The following is a 17,864-nucleotide window of genomic DNA, read 5'->3' as shown; positions in this document are numbered from 1 at the left end:
CCATAGATCACATTTTCTTTTCTTGTCCGAGATTCAATTACTCTTTGTATGATGTGCTACCTGAAAATATTCCACGACCTATAAATTTCTACTCACTTCTCACTCTAATGGACCCGCCTCTAACTTCTATTCTTATTAAGTATATACAGGAGCATGATATAAAACTTTAATTTTTACTCTTACTATATTTCTATCTATCTATATATTTTAATTTTTATGTTTTTTCCTCCATTTCATCCGCTATTTTGCTTCCCTTAACAATCTGTCATCCGCTTTCCGCTCTTTTTACTAATGTTGGTATTATGTCAAATGTGTCATGTCATGTGTTTGTCTGTGTTGTCCATAATATTTGTTTGTTTTAGGTTCCCAGTCTATCCTTCCACAAAAATCAAAATTAAACCGAACATTCTCTGCTCACATAAGTCAAAAGTCCACACCTCGACATTGGCAGAATCCACCTTGCTAAATTAGCGAGGAGTAAAAGCCATTTATGGAAAAAAAAAAATACTAGCACAGCACCACTTAGACAGTACGATTCTCTCTGACTATGCACGAATAAGAAAAGATCTTCGCCAAACTATATATTCCATGTTATCCTAATATCACACATACATAAGACTTATGGTCACCCCAATTAGAAAGAGATGCAACGGCCCACTTTGACTTTTCATGTGGACACACTTTTTGGTCAATGTACACTATTCGGTTTATTTTCTAGATCCGTGTGTGGCACTAACTTTATCTCATCGATTTGACAGTGACAACTTGCGTTCCAATATTATTACATTTTGCCACTACAGACAAATATTCCACGGATTTTATTAAATTGATTAGAAATCAACCTTAATAAGTAAACAACCTAATAGTCATTTTCTTCTTGTTTATATCAGAAAACGAATGTGTGGTTAGTTTTATAATTCTATAAGCTTTTTGTTCAAAGGCGGTGGAACGAAAAATCTCTACATAATAATATAGTAGTATTCAAACGAAGGCCCGAATTAGTTGTTTACTTTTGATTGTATTTGTGAAAGACCGAACAAATTTTTATTTATCAAAAATGTCCGTAAATGAAAAAACATGCAGGCTATGCATGAATACAGAGGCAATTATCAATTTATTTTCAGTGGATGGTGATCTTACTCTTGATAACAAAATCAGTGCATGTATTGATTTACAGGTAGGTAAAAGCATCGGAATGAGTTAAATTTTTAGTAATAAATAAACGGACAGACGGACATGACGAATCTATAAAGGTTCCGTTTTTTGCCATTTGGCTACGGAACCCTAAAAATCATCGCGCGAGTTTATTATGTGATGCCTAAAATATTGAATTTTATTTTTCAGATTAGTATTGGCGACGGATTACCTGCAGTCATATGCAAAATGTGTGAAAATAATGTCAAAACATTTTATGATTTTAAGCAAAAGTGTATATATATTGATTCTAAATTAAGAAAAGAATTACTAGCTAAGAACTGTCAATATTCACCAAGCAAACTAACTTTGGATGACACTGATCTGGACAATATTAAGATGGATATTAAATTAGAATGTGATATTTTTAACAAAATGGATTGTGAGTTGAAGAACACGTTGGATTCTTGGCTGTCAGATGACGCCGACTCAGCATTTTATGTGGACTACTTTAATAACCAAGTCCCTGGTAAGGAAGAAGAAAATGAACCTACATCAGGAACCTTGAACAACTTTCCACAACATGATGATAATAAAATACATCTTAAAAAACAATCCAGAAAATTGAGGAAAAAAGAATCAACTCAACCAAAAATATACCAATGTGAGATTTGTGGGCGTATATTAAAAAACAAATCGGTATTAGTTAAACACATTGCTACACACTCTGGTATCAAACAATTTTCATGTAAACTTTGTTCAAAAACATTCACAAGAGCAGAACATAAGGTTGTTCATATGAGAATCCATCTGGGTATCAAACCATACATTTGTGAAGTATGTGGAAGGCCATTTACAAAACGCCAAGATTTAATCAGACATATGAGAATTCATAGCGACGATAAGAATTATGCCTGTCCCAGATGTGACCGCAGATTCAAGCGCTCTGGTGATGTACAAAGCCATTTACGAACACACACCGGAGCCAAACCATATAGCTGTAATGTTTGTGACAAGAGCTACACTTCACACAGTGGCCTTAGGAAACATTATAAATCACATTGTAAAAGAGAAAACACAATTATTAAATGAGACAGGACATGAAATGGTTGAAACAGTTGTCTATTAAAATGTTTTAGGGTCATGATGTGATGATGCAATGGGTACTTAGTATTTATGGATTAGGGACATAGGTGGTAAATAAAAAGATCACATACAGAAATGGTAATAGTTCATTTTAAGTATTCAAGAATCTACTTGACAAATCACTGCCTTTTTCTTTTTTGTTGGCTATTCTTGATCCGAATTGTAGAGCTCTTTTGGGAAGGGTGACAACATTTCTTAAACCTACATGAAAGGCCACAAGGCGCAACATTAGTTTGTCTCCAATGCCAGGACCAAAATCATCACTAGGGAAACACCTAGAATAGAAAAAGATTTAATTTATTTTGTATATTAATTTAATAAATTATGTAAATATGAATTAAAACCTTACTTCAGCCAGGGTTTCAAATGCAAAACATAGTCTATGAACTCCTCATCAAGGTATGGCATTCTGGGCTGTCTCCCATGGTCACATATCACTCTGTTATCTCGCGCCAGGTTTCTAAAAGATATCCTCTTCCAGTCCAATAGAAGTTCCTCACTAAGCCCTGGCCAGGAATGTCTCTTGAATGCGTTATAGTGCCTTTTATATCCCCCAAATAATTCATCAGCACCTGAACCTATTAACAAAACCTGTAAAAACAATTGCTATAATAAAAAGTTATAAACCCTACAATGTATTTTATTGCATTAAAATAGAGTTCACTTTACCCTGCAAGATGAAGTACTATCCTCAACTTGTCCACGAGAGGCAAACCACAAAGCTGATCCTAGGCTTTCATCTAAAATAGTTTTCCTTGGGAACACTAGATCTGCAATTGTTTTCATTTGAAACTCCTCCAATTCTTCTTTGGGAACATTAACTTCTATAAAATTCCATTTTCTGCAAGATCATAAATAAAATCAGGGATGTGTAACACAACTTTTACATAAAAGTGTAATCAAATTTAGCAAAATGGTGATAAATGAGTCACCTTGTTGGACATAGAGTTTTTAATTCCTCAAAAGACTGTCTCCCTGTCAATCTGTCTGGCACATCATATGATGCCATGGAATCTTTTTTGAAGGCAACATTTATAAGGTCAATGCTTTGCTCTTTAGATACATATGTATGAGCCAGATATGCAAGAATAGTACAGTCTAAACCTCCTGAAAATAGGACACCAATTGTAGAATGAGAACAAGTGTTTTCTCTAGAAATAAGACAGTTTTTACACTTATTGGGTTGTCTTTTCAATCTGATTTTTACACTTTTCTGTAGAAGTTCAGTCAGTCTTCTAACAGTTGTTTTAATAGTTGGATGGCTTAAAAGTGTCTCCATCAATTTCATATACCCATCATTGTTTTTGGATGTAGCTCTAAGAAACTCTATCAGATCATCCTGAAAAAGTTAACACACATTAAGAAATAATATTTGTATAAGAAATATTTAGTGAACTTACATTGATTTTTTGCTATTAGCCGGGTCCATACAGACCCACCCACCTCAATGCAGAGCTCTCTTGGAGTTTCAGATGCAACTTTGAAATCCTCATCAGGTATGTTTTGTTGTTTCTGGAAGGACTTATATAGATCTTCAATTAAATAATGTTCTGTTTCATTACCAGCCCATGAGTGTAATATTACTTTATTAGATTTAATATTAAAACAGTAAATATGTGTTGCTGGAACTTCTACACAATTGTATCTTCTATCTAAAAATATTAAATTTATTACTTTTAGCTAAATTAAAGTTATTTTATATTTGCACCATATAAAATAACTTTTAGAAGTATTTTTTGCTCACCCAAGACATTACTGATTGCTATATAATTATCCATTTTATGGAACAGTAGACTGTTCCTACCAATCCGATCACGAGTAAAATATAGTTCTTGAGAATGTTTATCGAAGTAAATAATACAAAAGGGTCCTTTGAGTAATTTTAACTGTGCAATAATATGTTCGTTTGCAGAACTATCCTGAAAAAAAAGTTTATATATATATATGCAAATGTATGTATGTATAGACTAGAAATAGACATAACAAAGTATAAGATTTAATATTTATAAAGGCATACTTATCCCTAATAGATATCTCAAATGTTTACCAAACTTATTATTCCATTGTAATAACTTACTGTTTTTGGAGCAAGATTATTCATTATAGTCATTGTATCAGAGACACTTTCATTCCAAGATTCGTCAAAAATATCTCCATTATAAAGCAGAATTCCAACATTATTTTCAACAGGCTGTGGTGTCAGCTCCTGGCCCTGCATCCACAGCACTGCACCACAGAAAAATATTCTTATACCATCACCAGCATTTATTTCAGTAGTATTGACACAGTCTGGACCTCTATTCTTAATACGTTGTAAAATGGTACGATCATTGTAAACCTTAAAATAAAATAAGTTTGAAATTGGCGCTAACCTGAATTGCCTTGTTCATAGTTGTAGCACTACATACCTTAGGCGTTACATATCTTGAGCAACAGATTTCACAAATTATTCCACACATTATTATAACAATTAACATTTAGAACAAATATTTAACAAATAAGTTAAATATCAATTTAAGTAACCTAAAAATCTTGCTGTCATTGTCAGTTATCAGAGGTGGAGGCACCGATTACATGTAATCCATGTAATGTAAATTCTCCATGATAAAATGTAAAAAAACTCTAGGTCCATGGGGTCCCAGCGCGCACAAGTTTTTTGGAGAAATCGCGAAACGTCTGGTCGACGTAACTGGTGACCGAAGAGCTGGCGGCTTCCTCGGACAACGTATCAGTATTGCGATACAATGAGGAAATGCCGCCAGCATCCTTGGTAAAATGCCTCAAGGGCCATTTTAGATATAAGCTAGTAATAGTAATCATCATCAGTACATATCCATTATGTATTTTGTTATGGTAAATAAATAACTTAGCAACAAATTCAAATTATTGAAGTAGAATACATATTTATTTTATTGCTGAAAGTAAATTGAAAACACTAGGATAAGTCAGAAAAATATATCTGTGGGCCGTCATTCTATAAAAAGTAAGTTAGATGTCATAAATGTCATAATTGTCATAGCATGTCATAGCATGTTATAAAAATGCTCTCTGTGAACGGACGTGGAACACAAAACGGAGTAAATAACATTATAACATATAGCAAATAAGAACAGAAAGTCGTTTTACGTAATGCGGATATGATATATTTGATTTCACAATGAGTGGACCAGATAATGAAACCGGAGCGAACTGTGCAGCTGATGAGACGGCTGAAAATACGGAAGAGAATGATAAAGTGGCGCTTGCCGAATATATATCTGCCCTGGAAGCAAGGATAAAACAGAAAACTGAAATGAGGAATAGTAATTTGAACTGCGTCCGACCCCCAGATAACTACTTTTCAAAATTAGATTCTGGCTTAAAAAAGAACACCACTTTTGTAAAAAAACTGAAGTCTTTTAGTGCTATACAAATGGACGCGTTACTGAAAGATTTCAGCGTATTGAACCTTACAAAATATATATCTGAGGTAGCGGCTGCCATAGCAGAAGCGAAGTTAAAGATGTCAGACATACCAGCTGCAATAAACTTGTGTTCAGCTTTACACCGCACATATTCAGAATTCTCTTCAAACTTCTTTGAAAATTGGCAGAAACTTCTTAAAGTGACAGATAAAATAACAAACTCTTCTAAATTGCGTGTGGATATCAGGTTTTATGCAGAGTTAGTTGCTGTGGGCGTGTTCCCTAATAAAATTGGTTTGCCTCTTTTGGGAAATGTTCTAACTGTACTGATCAACATGGACAAAGAGGAGCCTAACAATATCCCAATACTGTTGTCATTCTGCAAGCACTGTGGTGAGGATTATGCAGGGTTAGTGCCCAAGAAAATCAAGGATACTGCAGAGGTAACATTATACATTTATGAATAAGATGACTTGGTTGGTACATAATAGGTTAATATTATTTAATTGATTCAATTCTAGTGAATCAAATAAAGCACTTAATGTTGTTAAGGCATTTTGTCAGAATTAGCTATTAATCATTTATCTATTACTTTGACTTATGAATTTGTAAGAAAGGTATAAAACACAGATTAACTAATTAAAGCTTGTGAAGTTTTATGATTATGAAAGGGGGTTAGTATTTTTAATTTATTGGTTTGCATTTACCTTAAGCTTCTTTACTATTGTGTTACTGGTTGTTGCCACCAATATACAAAAGTTTCCTCAATTTAAAAACAATAACACCTGCCAATATGTCATCTACTATAGCTTACCTGCTGGCCTTATGATGAGAGATATCATTTAGCAAAAGAATATTAAGAAAGATCTTGACACAATATACCAGATAGTATATAATATAAATGTTAGCCAAATTCTGGAAACAATTATATGATTAGACAACATTAATCACCCTACTTTTCAATATGTGGCACTATGCCGTCTGTAATGTAGCATACAAGCACAAATGTTGTATTTCACAGATCATATATATTAATACATCCCAGTAACTTGAACATGTCATGCTCGCTTAAAAGTCTTAGCATACTGCTGCTTATGTGGTGTTGTTTATCAGGTTGCCACTTTCCCGAATGAAGGTTGAGGGAGGATTATTTATTCTTTAGTTTAATTATTTATTATTTTATATGAATACAATGTCTTGGAGACCTTTTACATCTCTGAGAATAATTTAATACTCATTTTTTTTAAACTATATTTTATATCTGACACTTAGAGACTTTGACATCTGTACAGAATTTTAGTATTTGTTGGTTGTATTTTTCTGTTATCATAGTTTTTGTATTATTCGACATTTAGAGACTGTATACATCTCTGATAAGTATCTAATATTTCATTATTCCATATTTGTAATGTATTGTTTGTAAAAAACTGACATGTAAAAGTGCCCCTGTGGCCTATTAACTGAATAAATGTTTGAGGTTGATTCTATTTTTAAAGATCACTAGGAATGGCATTATCCTTAAATTCTAACTTAAATCAACACAAAACACAGAATGTTGTGAGTTCATTTTGCTTACAGCTCAATAGTAGTAATGATTTTGTTTAGGAAGAAAATACAAAAAGAGGTTCAAAAGTTATGTTCAGTTTTTTGGATGTTCTAGAATTAAGGGTTAAAGATTTCAGTTATGTTACCATTAATTTCTCATCCATTACAGAAATTGAATGTGCAAATACCTAGAAACACTTTCCTGCCAGCCGAGAAACAGGCAGTAGTTCGCCAGTTGCTGAAAGACTACTTCGCCACATTACTGAAGCACCTGCTGGAGGAGCGGGCGCAGCTGCAGGCACTCCATGCAGCCAATCAGCGTACACTGCACACGCGCGGGGAGCTCTCGCAGGAGCGCAAGGACCAGCTGGAACACCACCAGGTAATATTATGAATAATAATAATAAGATTCTTCGCAAAATCCTCGGCCCAACGCAGCAACCCGATGGCAGCTGGAGAATCCGCAAAAACGTCAAAGTCGAACAGATAGTAGCTGAGCCAAATGTCATGGGTGTCACAAAGGCGCAAAGGCTTCGGTGGCTCGGTCATCTAGAGTGCATGGGAGCCGATCGGGCGGCGAAAAGAGCGTTTGAGGGAAACCGGACAACACGCCGCCCGTGATGTACACGGATCTGCGCGAGCTCCAGGTTGAAGACTGGCGAGAAACTGCACAGGACCGGGATAAGTGCCGAGCAGTCGTGTTGGAGGCCAAGACACACTTTGGGTCGCTGCACCAGAGGAGTATTATTAATAATTATTAAAGCCTGTATTATACGAACTGTTGACATTTTACCCGTATTTAACAATTACTTATTATATTTAAATTTCTATATGCAAGTTCGTAAGGTCCTAAGCCTCTTCCGAATCACCTTTTTCTATTATATTTAGGTATTTGTCAAACATTTTCTTCCATTTTTGTCTGACTATTGCCATTCTCTCCACTTTTTTCCCATTGATTCTATGAGGCATTCTTCCCATCTTGTTATTGATTTGCCGTTTTTTACTTTACCAGGTATAGACTGGCCAATAGGCGGGTCCACACAGAGCGAGCATACATCCTCGCGCACAACCTGGCCAGTGTAGACGTGCCTCGGCCTAGGCAGCGCGCACAGGCGAGGAAAACGCGTGCGCCGCCTCGGTCGAGGCACGTCTACACTGGCCGGTTTGTACGCGAGGAAATTGCCTCGCGCCTATGCTCGCTCTGTGTGGACCCGCCTTATAAATAATAAATTGTGTATACACATGTCAATCACAATGAAAAAATATGAACTGTGCACCAACTATGGCTAGTTTATTTATAAAAAATAATATATTTATTTAAAATGTATTGATATTTAAATCCTAGGAAGCACATTCTATCAAACCGCGTCGTGTGCGAGCGGAATAAATTACCAGAAGCAGTGATAAATGCTCCTTCAGAGAACAGTTTTAAAAACAGACTTGAATAACATTTAAAATTATCAAAATGAATCGTATAAAACAACAAGTGCAGTGATTTGTTGACATAAAACAATACACAATATTAACATTGGCCAATACTTTATCACCACTTATAAAATGAGTAATGACCCAACCCACCATGCCATAATTTTATTTAACTATATTTCAAAAATAAATAAATGAATTGAAAGAAGCTAAATTAAGCATGTTCCACCTATTCAGACTCTTGTCTCATTATTATGTCTGGATATAAAATGTACATGAAGACGTGTGATAAATAGGTATCAATGTCACCACAGCTCAGGAACAATAATGAGCAAAGAACAAATAAAATATCCTTGAGACGCCATCGGCTTTTGAAGCTCAACAGTCCACTTTGATATCTAAATAAAATAAATATTATGTCATTTTGTCATCATTCGCGCGTCTTACACATGCTCTCACAGTCTTGTCTGGTCCATTTACCATGAATGCTGTAAAGGGTTTGAAACGTGGGGATGTATAATATTTAAAATTCATTATACACGTTTAATAGTTTTATTTTGTGAATTGCTGATTTCTATCAGTTTTTGTAGTAAGTAAAACATTTTACAATCTTACAGTGAAAATATTGAAAATTTGCAACTTCATATATTCATTATACATGTTTGTCATTAGGCGGGTCCGCCTAATTAGTAGCTATGTTCCAATTTGCCAAATACAATCATTATTGTCCTGTTCCCAACCAATTAGACCCTAATTTTCCACGTGTTTGCAGGCAACCTACGACAAATTGCTAGCCGGCGCTCAAAGCTTCGCCGAGGTCCTCGGCGAGGAGCTAGGCGAGGCGGGCGAGCCCCCCACACTGTCCATGACCGTCATCGAGACCCCCGGCACCGTCACCATCGGCGGCACCGAGGAGTTCAACATGCAGGCCGGCACCGACCCCTGGCAGGATGAGGACACGAGGACGTTCTATACACACTTACCGGATTTGAAAGTGTTTATGCCTAACTATCAATTAAAGGAGGTAAAGGTTTTGACTTATCAAATAAAAAAGAAACAATAATATGTGTGTGCCTGCTAAAAGAGAGAGCTATGTGTTGAGCCTTATGATGTCTCTCTTTTATTATGTCTAAGAAAATAACTAACAAATCACAAACATTGCAGACAACAAAAAATAAGACTGAAACCGTGACAGAAGAGATGCTGGACGAGGACCTGAAAGAAGACGAGCTAAGTGACAGCGAGGAACCTGCCGTGCCCGACGTGGAAGACGACCATCAGCCCACCAGTGTCTCCAACAAGTATTATTAGTCAATTCCTTAGTGTTGAGTTCTGAAAATTGCTCTTCTTCACTTTTTCCAGGCAGCGTCAATCTAAAGGATCTTACAACAAAATATTTGATGTATTTTTCTTTTTTGGGAAATATAGTGGGTATTTAAATAAAAGTAAACAAAATCTACCCTCAAATTGCTTCTTAAGCCAGTTGAAGGTAGATGAAAACATTACATGAACAAAAATAATATAGGTTAAACTCAGGTCGTTTAGTGGCAGATCTGAGCGGTCTTGTATTTGGTTGGTTAACCAATAAATATTATAACTACCCGAGAACTTACAAATTGTTTGTTTACATTAATGTATATACCTAAAGATACAGAGTATAGATAAATAAAGCCATCATTTTCTTGTGAACTTGGTTCATTGTTATAAAGCTTATCAAAACGCGTATGCCTTGGACTTGACGCATCTAGGCAAGACAGTGATTTCGTGAATATTAAATATTTAGAAGACTCACTTATGAATTCGTTGATATTTATCTGCGTAATATTTTGTTACAGATACGCTCTAGATGCATTTTTGAACGAACTGCCCAACTGTATCAATCGGGAACTTATTGACAACGCCGCTGTAGACTTCGTCCTAAATCTTAATACCAAAAACAATAGGAAAAAACTAACAAGGGTCCTGTTCAGTGTTGCCAGAACCAGATTAGATTTGTTGCCATTTTATTCCCGGTTTGCGGCAAATCTGTATCCAGTGTTGCCTGATGTTTGCATCGACTTATGCCAGATGTTGAAGCAAGATTTTAAATACCATGTTAGGAAAAAGGACCAGATCAACATTGAATCAAAGGTATATTTTGCTAAAATCGGTATAGTGTGTAAAGATTATGTACTGAGACTTATTTCTAAGCATTACTGAGACCTTATTAAAGTTTTTTCTTTTGTTGACAGATTAAAGTAGTGAGATTTATTGGAGAATTAGTGAAATTCGGTCTTTACTCTAAAATGGAAGCTCTATACTGCCTGAAAGTGTTACTACACGACTTTAAGCATCACCACATAGAGATGGCGTGCAACCTACTTGAAACGTGCGGGAGGTATCTGTACTGCAATCCTGATACTCATCAGCGGACAATGATTTATTTGCAGCAGATGATGAGGAAAAAGGTAATTAATATCGATAAAACTTTGTTCACTATATTTTGAGGTATGTATACATTTAGATATGCTAATGTTGCTCTTTTCATTTAAATAATTTAAGACTATAATCTAATCATATTTGTGTTATTAGACTGTTTCAGCCCTCGACTCGCGCTACGTAACGCAGATCGAGAACGCGTTCTACTACGTCTGCCCGCCTGAAGCCCCGGCCCAACCTAAAGAAGAAGAGCCACCGATGCATCAATTCATAAGGAAAATTTTACACGAAGATCTGCAGAAGAGTAACGAGGAGAAGATCTTCAGACTGATGCGGAAGATAAACTGGGAGGATCCGGAGATAGCGGCCGTGGCCATACAGCACCTGGCGGGCGGCTGGCGCGTCAGGGCGAGCGCCCGGCGCGCCCTCGCGCGCATGGCGGCCGAGCTCGCCGCCTGGCAGGTATTCATATACCTACTTAGCTTGACCTTCTAGGTAATTTGTGGCGCTTTTCATGTTTAGGACAAGGATGATGAAATTGCGTGGGTTTTACGCCTCTTGCTAGCTGAGGCGTAGGATGCCACCGTTGACTTACGTTCCTCCGCTGCTGTCCCCTGCACGACAGCCTGCCTGCTGCCGCTGCCCCACGCCGGCCCGGTGTCAGGATATGTCCGAGCGGCCCGACGGGGGCGCCTGTTGATCCGCGGGAGGTATTCGATTTCCCTTTTACCCCCCTTTACCCTTTAGTGTCGAAACACTGGTGAGCATTCCCCTATCCGCCACCTGGGGCGCGTTCTCTAGAGCTGAGGCTCCTCCGAGAAACTATGTAGGTAATTAATAAGTTTTTTTTCTGGAACAGTTACTATTTGTGACGTTCTCAATTAACCATAGAGACTATACATCTCTTTGTATTTTAGTAATTATTTATTTTAAGATTATTATAATATAATGTTTACCCAGGTAATGGCTGTTGTATTTATAAATATAAATGTTGTATTGACTTGTTAAAAAACCCTTCAGGCCTACTTGCAGAATAAATTTTTGAATTTTGAAAGGTACCACATTGTCGCTTACCGTAAGGACGAAATTTGCTAAGGACGAATTATGAATAACCTGTCACCCGATCCTTATGGCAAGCGACAGTGTGGTACATTTTGCTTGAAAACGACACATTTATATGTATTATCGTGGTAGTACTAAAAATCATAAAGGTAAATTAGGTAAATAAAGGAACACTAATTGCTTATTTTATTTATATTGTAGGAATAAATTATCCCGTAAATTGACTCTTCGCCATCAGGAGCTCTCCCTACTTATTAACTTACGTGGAACATGAACGACCCCTCGGTTATTAAGTGGACTATATTAGTGGTCATCTTTACCATGATACATTATAATTTATGAATTTCTCATTTTTACCAATATCACTGATGTTAATTTTAACACCCCCCAAGTCCCAGAAGCTTTAGTTTTGTTTTTGAATTTTTATCCTTGTGTTACTTAGATCATAAAAGTAAAAATTCGATTTTGGAAGGCCTTTGAAAGGGCATCTAAGACTCATGAGGATGTGGAATGAAACGTAAAACGTTCCGTTGCCCTGCAGGAGGTCGTGGCGCCGTGCGTGGTGGACGCGGTGCTGGAGGACATCCGCGCCACGCTGGAGGACCCGCACCCGCGCCACAACCAGCGCCGCATCGCCACCGTGCGCTACCTCGGCGAGCTCTACAACTACAAGCTGCTCGACTCGCGCGACGTCTTCACTGTCCTATACTCCTTCATCACTTTCGGCGTCAGCAACGACCACACTGTCATCTCGCCGCTCGATCCACCCGAAAACGTCTTCCGAATCAGACTTGTATGCGCTCTCTTAGAAACGTGCGGCGCGTATTTTAACAGCGGCTCAAGCAAAAAACGCCTCGACTACTTCTTAATATTCTTCCAAAATTACTACTGGTTCAAATGCTCCGACCCGATTTGGACTGAGGAAAACAAATTCCCTATTTATGTCAAATATATTTATCAGGAGTGCTTAACGACGCTGCGACCGAAATTAACAATGTTTACGGATTGGCAGCAATGTAAAGACGCGATTGAGGAATTAAGGCAAACGTTGTATCCTGAATTGGGCGAGGAGGAATATGACAATGAAGATCAGGGTGAAGATAGCGTGAATGATGGGCTGGATACGATAATAGAAACTGATGATGAGACTGACAACCCGCAGTTGATGGACGAGAGCTCGGATGATGAGCCGCTGACAGAGAACGCTGGCACGGAGGATAATGACGTGCAGAGCGATGATAATAATATGGGCAACGAGCCGAGGAGACCCGCGCCTAAGCCGGTAATGCTCCTACAATAGTCTATAAACATACATTATTTATTTTAATGTATTAGTTACGTATTTACATTCATTTTGCACCTGAGTCAACATGTGTACTGTACGGTCACGTCTGAAAATATAAGTGTATATGGACGACAAAATGCCAAAAATATGTATAAACCTTAATATATGACCAATAAGGTCGTGTATGTTTGTATCAATATTTTTATACGTGACTGTACCTATATCAAAAAGAATGAAAACGGAATTATGTTAAAATAGTTGAGTCATATGCACTACAAATTTAATATGGAGCAATTTTATAATGAAAAATACGCTACGTTACGTTAAGATTATGATAACAGTCAGTGAATTTTAGTTTCACTAGATGGCAAATAAAAGGAATCCTAACATTCAAAACATTTGCGAGAAAAACCTCTTTATAGATTTCTCTTCTTGTAAAACATTTTTTTTTCGGCCATTCATTATGTCTATAAGCAACGTTAGCAAGCTTTACTCTATCATCGTTAAATATCTTATTTGCACTGATCATAATGGTAATTGATCCCTATACTCTTCTCATAATTAAGTCATGTCGTAGGTTGAAGACGTGGAATTCGAGTCAGCATTCGAAAAGATGGTAATGGAGAATATAGCGGAGCGGCAGCGCGAGAACCGGCCGCAGCAGCGCGACATCGCCGTGCCCATGACGTGCCGCCAGGCCACCAAGAAGACCTACGACCAGCTGCTGGTAGGCTCTGTCTGTACAAACACTTTTTTTTTACATATAACCTTTCTGACATTAAGACCCTTGGCAAATTTAAAATAGCGACATCTAGTCTAGTAGTAGTCTCGACCTTTGATAAAAAAAACAGCGCCATTTATAATCGGTTTATTCAGTATGAAGCTATCCGTCAGTTTTTAGAATAAAACGCGATCAAAACGATAAAAGACTTGAAATATTATTTGATGTCCTTCATAATAAGAGAATAATACCTCCCACCAAAAACATTTTCATATAAAATGTTGCCAAGACGAAATAATACAGGGTGACTGGTAATTCGTCGTATTCCTTCAAGGGGGTTATTCTACAGCTTATTTGGAGTGATTTAAGTCCAGTCAACCAGGGGTCAAAACTCATTGGTTTTTAACATTGTAATGCGATTGGACCTATGTCCTTATAAATAAAAAGCGGCCAAGTGCGAGTCGGACTCGCGCATGAAGGGTTCCGTACAATTTAAGACGTATTAAAAAAAATCTACTTAGTAGATTTTGTTCAACATTTTACCACTTTGGAAGTGTCTCTCGCGCAAACTATTCAGTTTAGAAAAAAATGATATTAGGAACCTAAATATCATTTTTGAAGACCTATCCATAGATACCCCACACGTATGGGTTTGATGAAAAAAATTGTTTTTAAATTATATGACGTTTTAAAAAAAACACTACTCACTAGATCTCGTTCAAACCAATTTTCGTTGGAAGTTTGCATGGTAATGTATATCATATATATTTTTTAGATTTTTCATTCTGTTATTTTAGAAGTTACGGGGGGGACACTCATTTTTTCACTTTGGAAGTGTCTCTCGCGCAAACTATTCAGTTTAGAAAAAAATGATATTAGAAACCTAAATATCATTTTTGAAGACCTATCCATAGATACCCCACACGTATGGGTTTGATGAAAAAAAAATTTTTTTTAAATTTTAAGACGTATTAAAAAAAAACTACCTACTAGATCTCGTTCAAACCAATTTTCGGTGGAAGTTTGTATGACAATGTATATCATATATTTTTTTTAGTTTTTTCATTCTGTTATTTTAGAAGTTACGGGGGGGGGGGACACACATTTTACCACTTTGGAAGTGTCTCTCGCGCAAACTATTCACTTTAGAAAAAAATGATATTAGAAACCTCAATATCACTTTTGAAGACCTATCCATAGATACCCCACACGTATGGGTTTGACGAAAAAAGATTTTTTGAGTTTCAGTTCTAAGTATGGGGAACCCCCAAAATTTATTGTTTTTTTTTTCTATTTTTGTGTGAACATCTTAATGCGGTTCATAGAATACATCCACTTACTAAGTTTGAACAGTATAGCTCTTATAGTTTCGGAAAAAAGTGGCTGTGACAGAATCGGACAGACAGACGGACATGACGAATCTATAAGGGTTCCGTTTTTTGCCATTTGGCTACGGAACCCTAATAAACGGATTTATTATTATAATAAGGCTTGCACTGTCAAAAAGTTATGAATTAATTTAATCCGGAAAATTATTTCCATATACATTATACATTTACACATACAATTACATAATAAAATAAAATAAAATACAGATATATATCAGATCTCTTGTAGAGCCAAGCTTCTAACTATACAAGCCCCAACTTCAAAAAAGTCTACACCTTAGTCAAAATATGTGGCTTGGCTTGGCAGCCGGTTTGGTGTACCCTAAAGGTTTTGATGATCACCAGTGAGTGAGTGAGTCAGTGACGAAATCGGGGTTTTTTGGTATGAATAAAATCGAAAGTATAAAAGCTGTGCAACGGAAACCTTTTATTCTTAATAAGTCCACTATTAACATCATATCCCGAGAATTTTGTTTATTTGTGATAATTCAAACCCAAGTTATGAGGGTTCAAAAAAAGACAAAGCATTGCGAGAAAAGGCAGGTAGTGCCCTTGCGCTTCGCTTTGCTGGTCTTCGCGGGGGCACTACCGTGCCCACAGATGTATCTTAGTGCGTATGTTTATGCTTTATTTTATTTTTTATTACAGCAAGGGGAGGAAGGAGTAGAATTTGTCCTAATGGTCCGAAAAGGCACCAAGCCACAGTACAAGTCGTTCAACGCGCCGCCGGAACTGGCCAGCAACTTGCAGCTGCAGGCTTTGGCTGATAAGCAGGAGAAGGAAAGAGTTAAACGGTATGTAGTCTCCAAATAAAGATACCTGAAGTGGTATCGTCATTTGATTTTGCCATACTATTTTCCTTTTAAAAAACGCAGCAACATATGTTCGTAACACTGAGCTGTGAGCCAACTTAAATACTAGATGGGTGGCGTACGTTTTTATTTTTATGCCAGAGAAATTGATATGCAATATAAATCACTTCACGTTCGTAGTTTCGTTTCGAAGCTGGGTACTTACCGCGAAAACCGAAATTCGCTAATTGCGGGGATCTTTCTTTTTTACTCTCACTAAGACGCAATTAGAGTGACAGAGAAAAGTGCCCGCAATTGACGAACTTCTATTTTCGCGGTTATAGCCCTGAACCCTATTCTGCTTGCCTGCCTGTGAATAAGGCAGTGGTGTTTTGCCATAAGCTATGTACAACAATAATCAGGCACAACTGTGTGAAAATTAATTGATTATAAGTCTGTGATACGATCTAATGTTTTTTTTTTTACAGGTTAACCTTAAATATATCAGAAAGACAAGAAGAAGAAGAATACAGCGCCGAAAGTGGCGGCGGCTCCGGCGGGCTCGGCAACCCCAACCGCGGCCAACATGTCCGACAGAAGTACCAGCACCCGAAGGGCGCTCCCGACGCCGACCTCATCTTCGGACCAAAGAAATTCAAATGAAACAGACTCGACTCAATGGAATTATGAGTCTTGTCTTCTACTGATGGCATTCACTTCAAATGTTTCGATGGAGCATTGGCCTTCCGTTTAGTAAAGTGAAAGTTGTAATCGGATTTGTATTTGTACTTCCAAGTACTTCATGTTGTGTATCTCTGTTATTAAATGAAGCGAGGAAACAATTGTGTCTATTTGTAAAACAGATCCACTGTAAAACACAATTACTTACCCCTTTTATGACAACCGGCCGGCCTAGTGGGTCACTACCCACTAGGCAGGGTCACTACCCTGCCTATAGGGACCGTGCGCGTTGGAGGGTCTGCCATCTTGTGGTCTGAATTGGAACCATAAACAGGCACATTTACACGTCAAGTGTTTTCTTGTGCATAGTAGGTTCTGCCATCTTGTGGGCTACATCGAAACAAAAAACATCACATTTACGCCTCGCGCCAAAAATCTGACGGCTCCTGTGCTGCCTCCTGTAGTTCATGCACGCTCCCTATATATGAATGCGTGATGAACACAGATATTTGTTCCTGAATCATGGATGTTTTCAATGTTATAAGTATGTATTTATCTATATTCGTATGTATATCATCACCAAAGTGCAATGTAAATATATATCGTCACCAGAGACATGGGTAGATCTGTGTAACATTGTCCCCAAATATTTATTTATAAATTGTATATAATGAAATGTACTATGTATAATTTAGCTCATAGCTCTTACACACAGGGCATGCCACTCGTTTTAATTAACGCGCGTTACTTGTTTAAGGTTCTGGTCTCCTATTTGCTTTAGTTACGCTGTGCTTATTTATTTATTTATTTTATTGGTATTCAGGACAACAACAGCCGTATATATACAATTTACATAGGTATTTT

The 17,864-nt window shown here is 37.2% G+C and overlaps 3 protein-coding genes across 4 annotated transcripts; 2 read left to right on the top strand and 1 right to left on the bottom strand.

The window, feature by feature from the left end:
• The first annotated feature begins 852 nt into the window (after positions 1-852).
• Positions 853-2,914, top strand: LOC133518022 (zinc finger protein 300-like). Its single transcript, XM_061851560.1, has 2 exons — positions 853-1,177; positions 1,345-2,914. The coding sequence occupies exons 1-2, from the start codon at positions 1,058-1,060 to the stop codon at positions 2,224-2,226; spliced, it is 1,002 nt and encodes a 333-aa protein (XP_061707544.1). The 5' UTR covers positions 853-1,057; the 3' UTR covers positions 2,227-2,914.
• Positions 2,349-4,846, bottom strand: LOC133518020 (asparagine synthetase domain-containing protein CG17486). Its single transcript, XM_061851558.1, has 8 exons — positions 4,689-4,846; positions 4,358-4,618; positions 4,025-4,199; positions 3,724-3,932; positions 3,213-3,619; positions 2,950-3,121; positions 2,630-2,871; positions 2,349-2,555 (listed from the first exon to the last, which is right to left on the bottom strand). Exons 1-8 carry the CDS (start codon positions 4,755-4,757, stop codon positions 2,372-2,374), a joined length of 1,719 nt encoding a protein of 572 aa, XP_061707542.1. The 5' UTR covers positions 4,758-4,846; the 3' UTR covers positions 2,349-2,371.
• Positions 4,847-5,307: 461 nt separating this feature from the next.
• On the top strand, positions 5,308-17,161 carry LOC133518018 (regulator of nonsense transcripts 2). Of its 2 annotated transcripts, none has more exons than XM_061851556.1 (11): positions 5,308-6,127; positions 7,399-7,611; positions 9,427-9,678; positions 9,819-9,955; positions 10,490-10,784; positions 10,886-11,101; positions 11,226-11,534; positions 12,676-13,416; positions 13,997-14,146; positions 16,177-16,322; positions 16,808-17,161. In XM_061851556.1, exons 1-11 carry the CDS (start codon positions 5,438-5,440, stop codon positions 16,980-16,982), a joined length of 3,324 nt encoding a protein of 1,107 aa, XP_061707540.1. In that variant the 5' UTR covers positions 5,308-5,437; the 3' UTR covers positions 16,983-17,161. The 2 variants fall into 2 exon arrangements, with proteins under 2 accessions (XP_061707540.1, XP_061707538.1); XM_061851554.1 differs by having other exon boundaries at positions 13,997-14,155.
• The last annotated feature ends 703 nt before the right edge of the window (positions 17,162-17,864 follow it).

The sequence above is a fragment of the Cydia pomonella genome, chromosome 5 (genome assembly GCF_033807575.1).
Source record: "Cydia pomonella isolate Wapato2018A chromosome 5, ilCydPomo1, whole genome shotgun sequence".
Classification (NCBI taxonomy): domain Eukaryota; kingdom Metazoa; phylum Arthropoda; class Insecta; order Lepidoptera; family Tortricidae; genus Cydia; species Cydia pomonella.
Note: the sequence above shows the minus strand (reverse complement) of the source record. Positions and strands in the feature narration are given on the sequence as shown.

Excerpts from the sequence above, each read along its gene's own strand:
- LOC133518022 (XM_061851560.1), top strand. The coding sequence starts at position 1,058 with ATGTCCGTAAATGAAAAAACATGCAGGCTATGCATGAATACAGAGGCA. Across the intron at positions 1,178-1,344 it reads GTGCATGTATTGATTTACAG|ATTAGTATTGGCGACGGATT; the intron begins GTAGGTAAAAGC and ends TTTATTTTTCAG.
- LOC133518020 (XM_061851558.1), bottom strand. The coding sequence starts at position 4,757 with ATGTTAATTGTTATAATAATGTGTGGAATAATTTGTGAAATCTGTTGC. Across the intron at positions 3,122-3,212 it reads AAAACTCTATGTCCAACAAG|AAAATGGAATTTTATAGAAG; the intron begins GTGACTCATTTA and ends ATGATCTTGCAG. Across the intron at positions 2,872-2,949 it reads ATAGTACTTCATCTTGCAGG|GTTTTGTTAATAGGTTCAGG; the intron begins GTAAAGTGAACT and ends TTGTTTTTACAG.
- LOC133518018 (XM_061851554.1), top strand. The coding sequence starts at position 5,438 with ATGAGTGGACCAGATAATGAAACCGGAGCGAACTGTGCAGCTGATGAG. Across the intron at positions 6,128-7,398 it reads AAATCAAGGATACTGCAGAG|AAATTGAATGTGCAAATACC; the intron begins GTAACATTATAC and ends CATCCATTACAG. Across the intron at positions 10,785-10,885 it reads AGATCAACATTGAATCAAAG|ATTAAAGTAGTGAGATTTAT; the intron begins GTATATTTTGCT and ends TTTTGTTGACAG.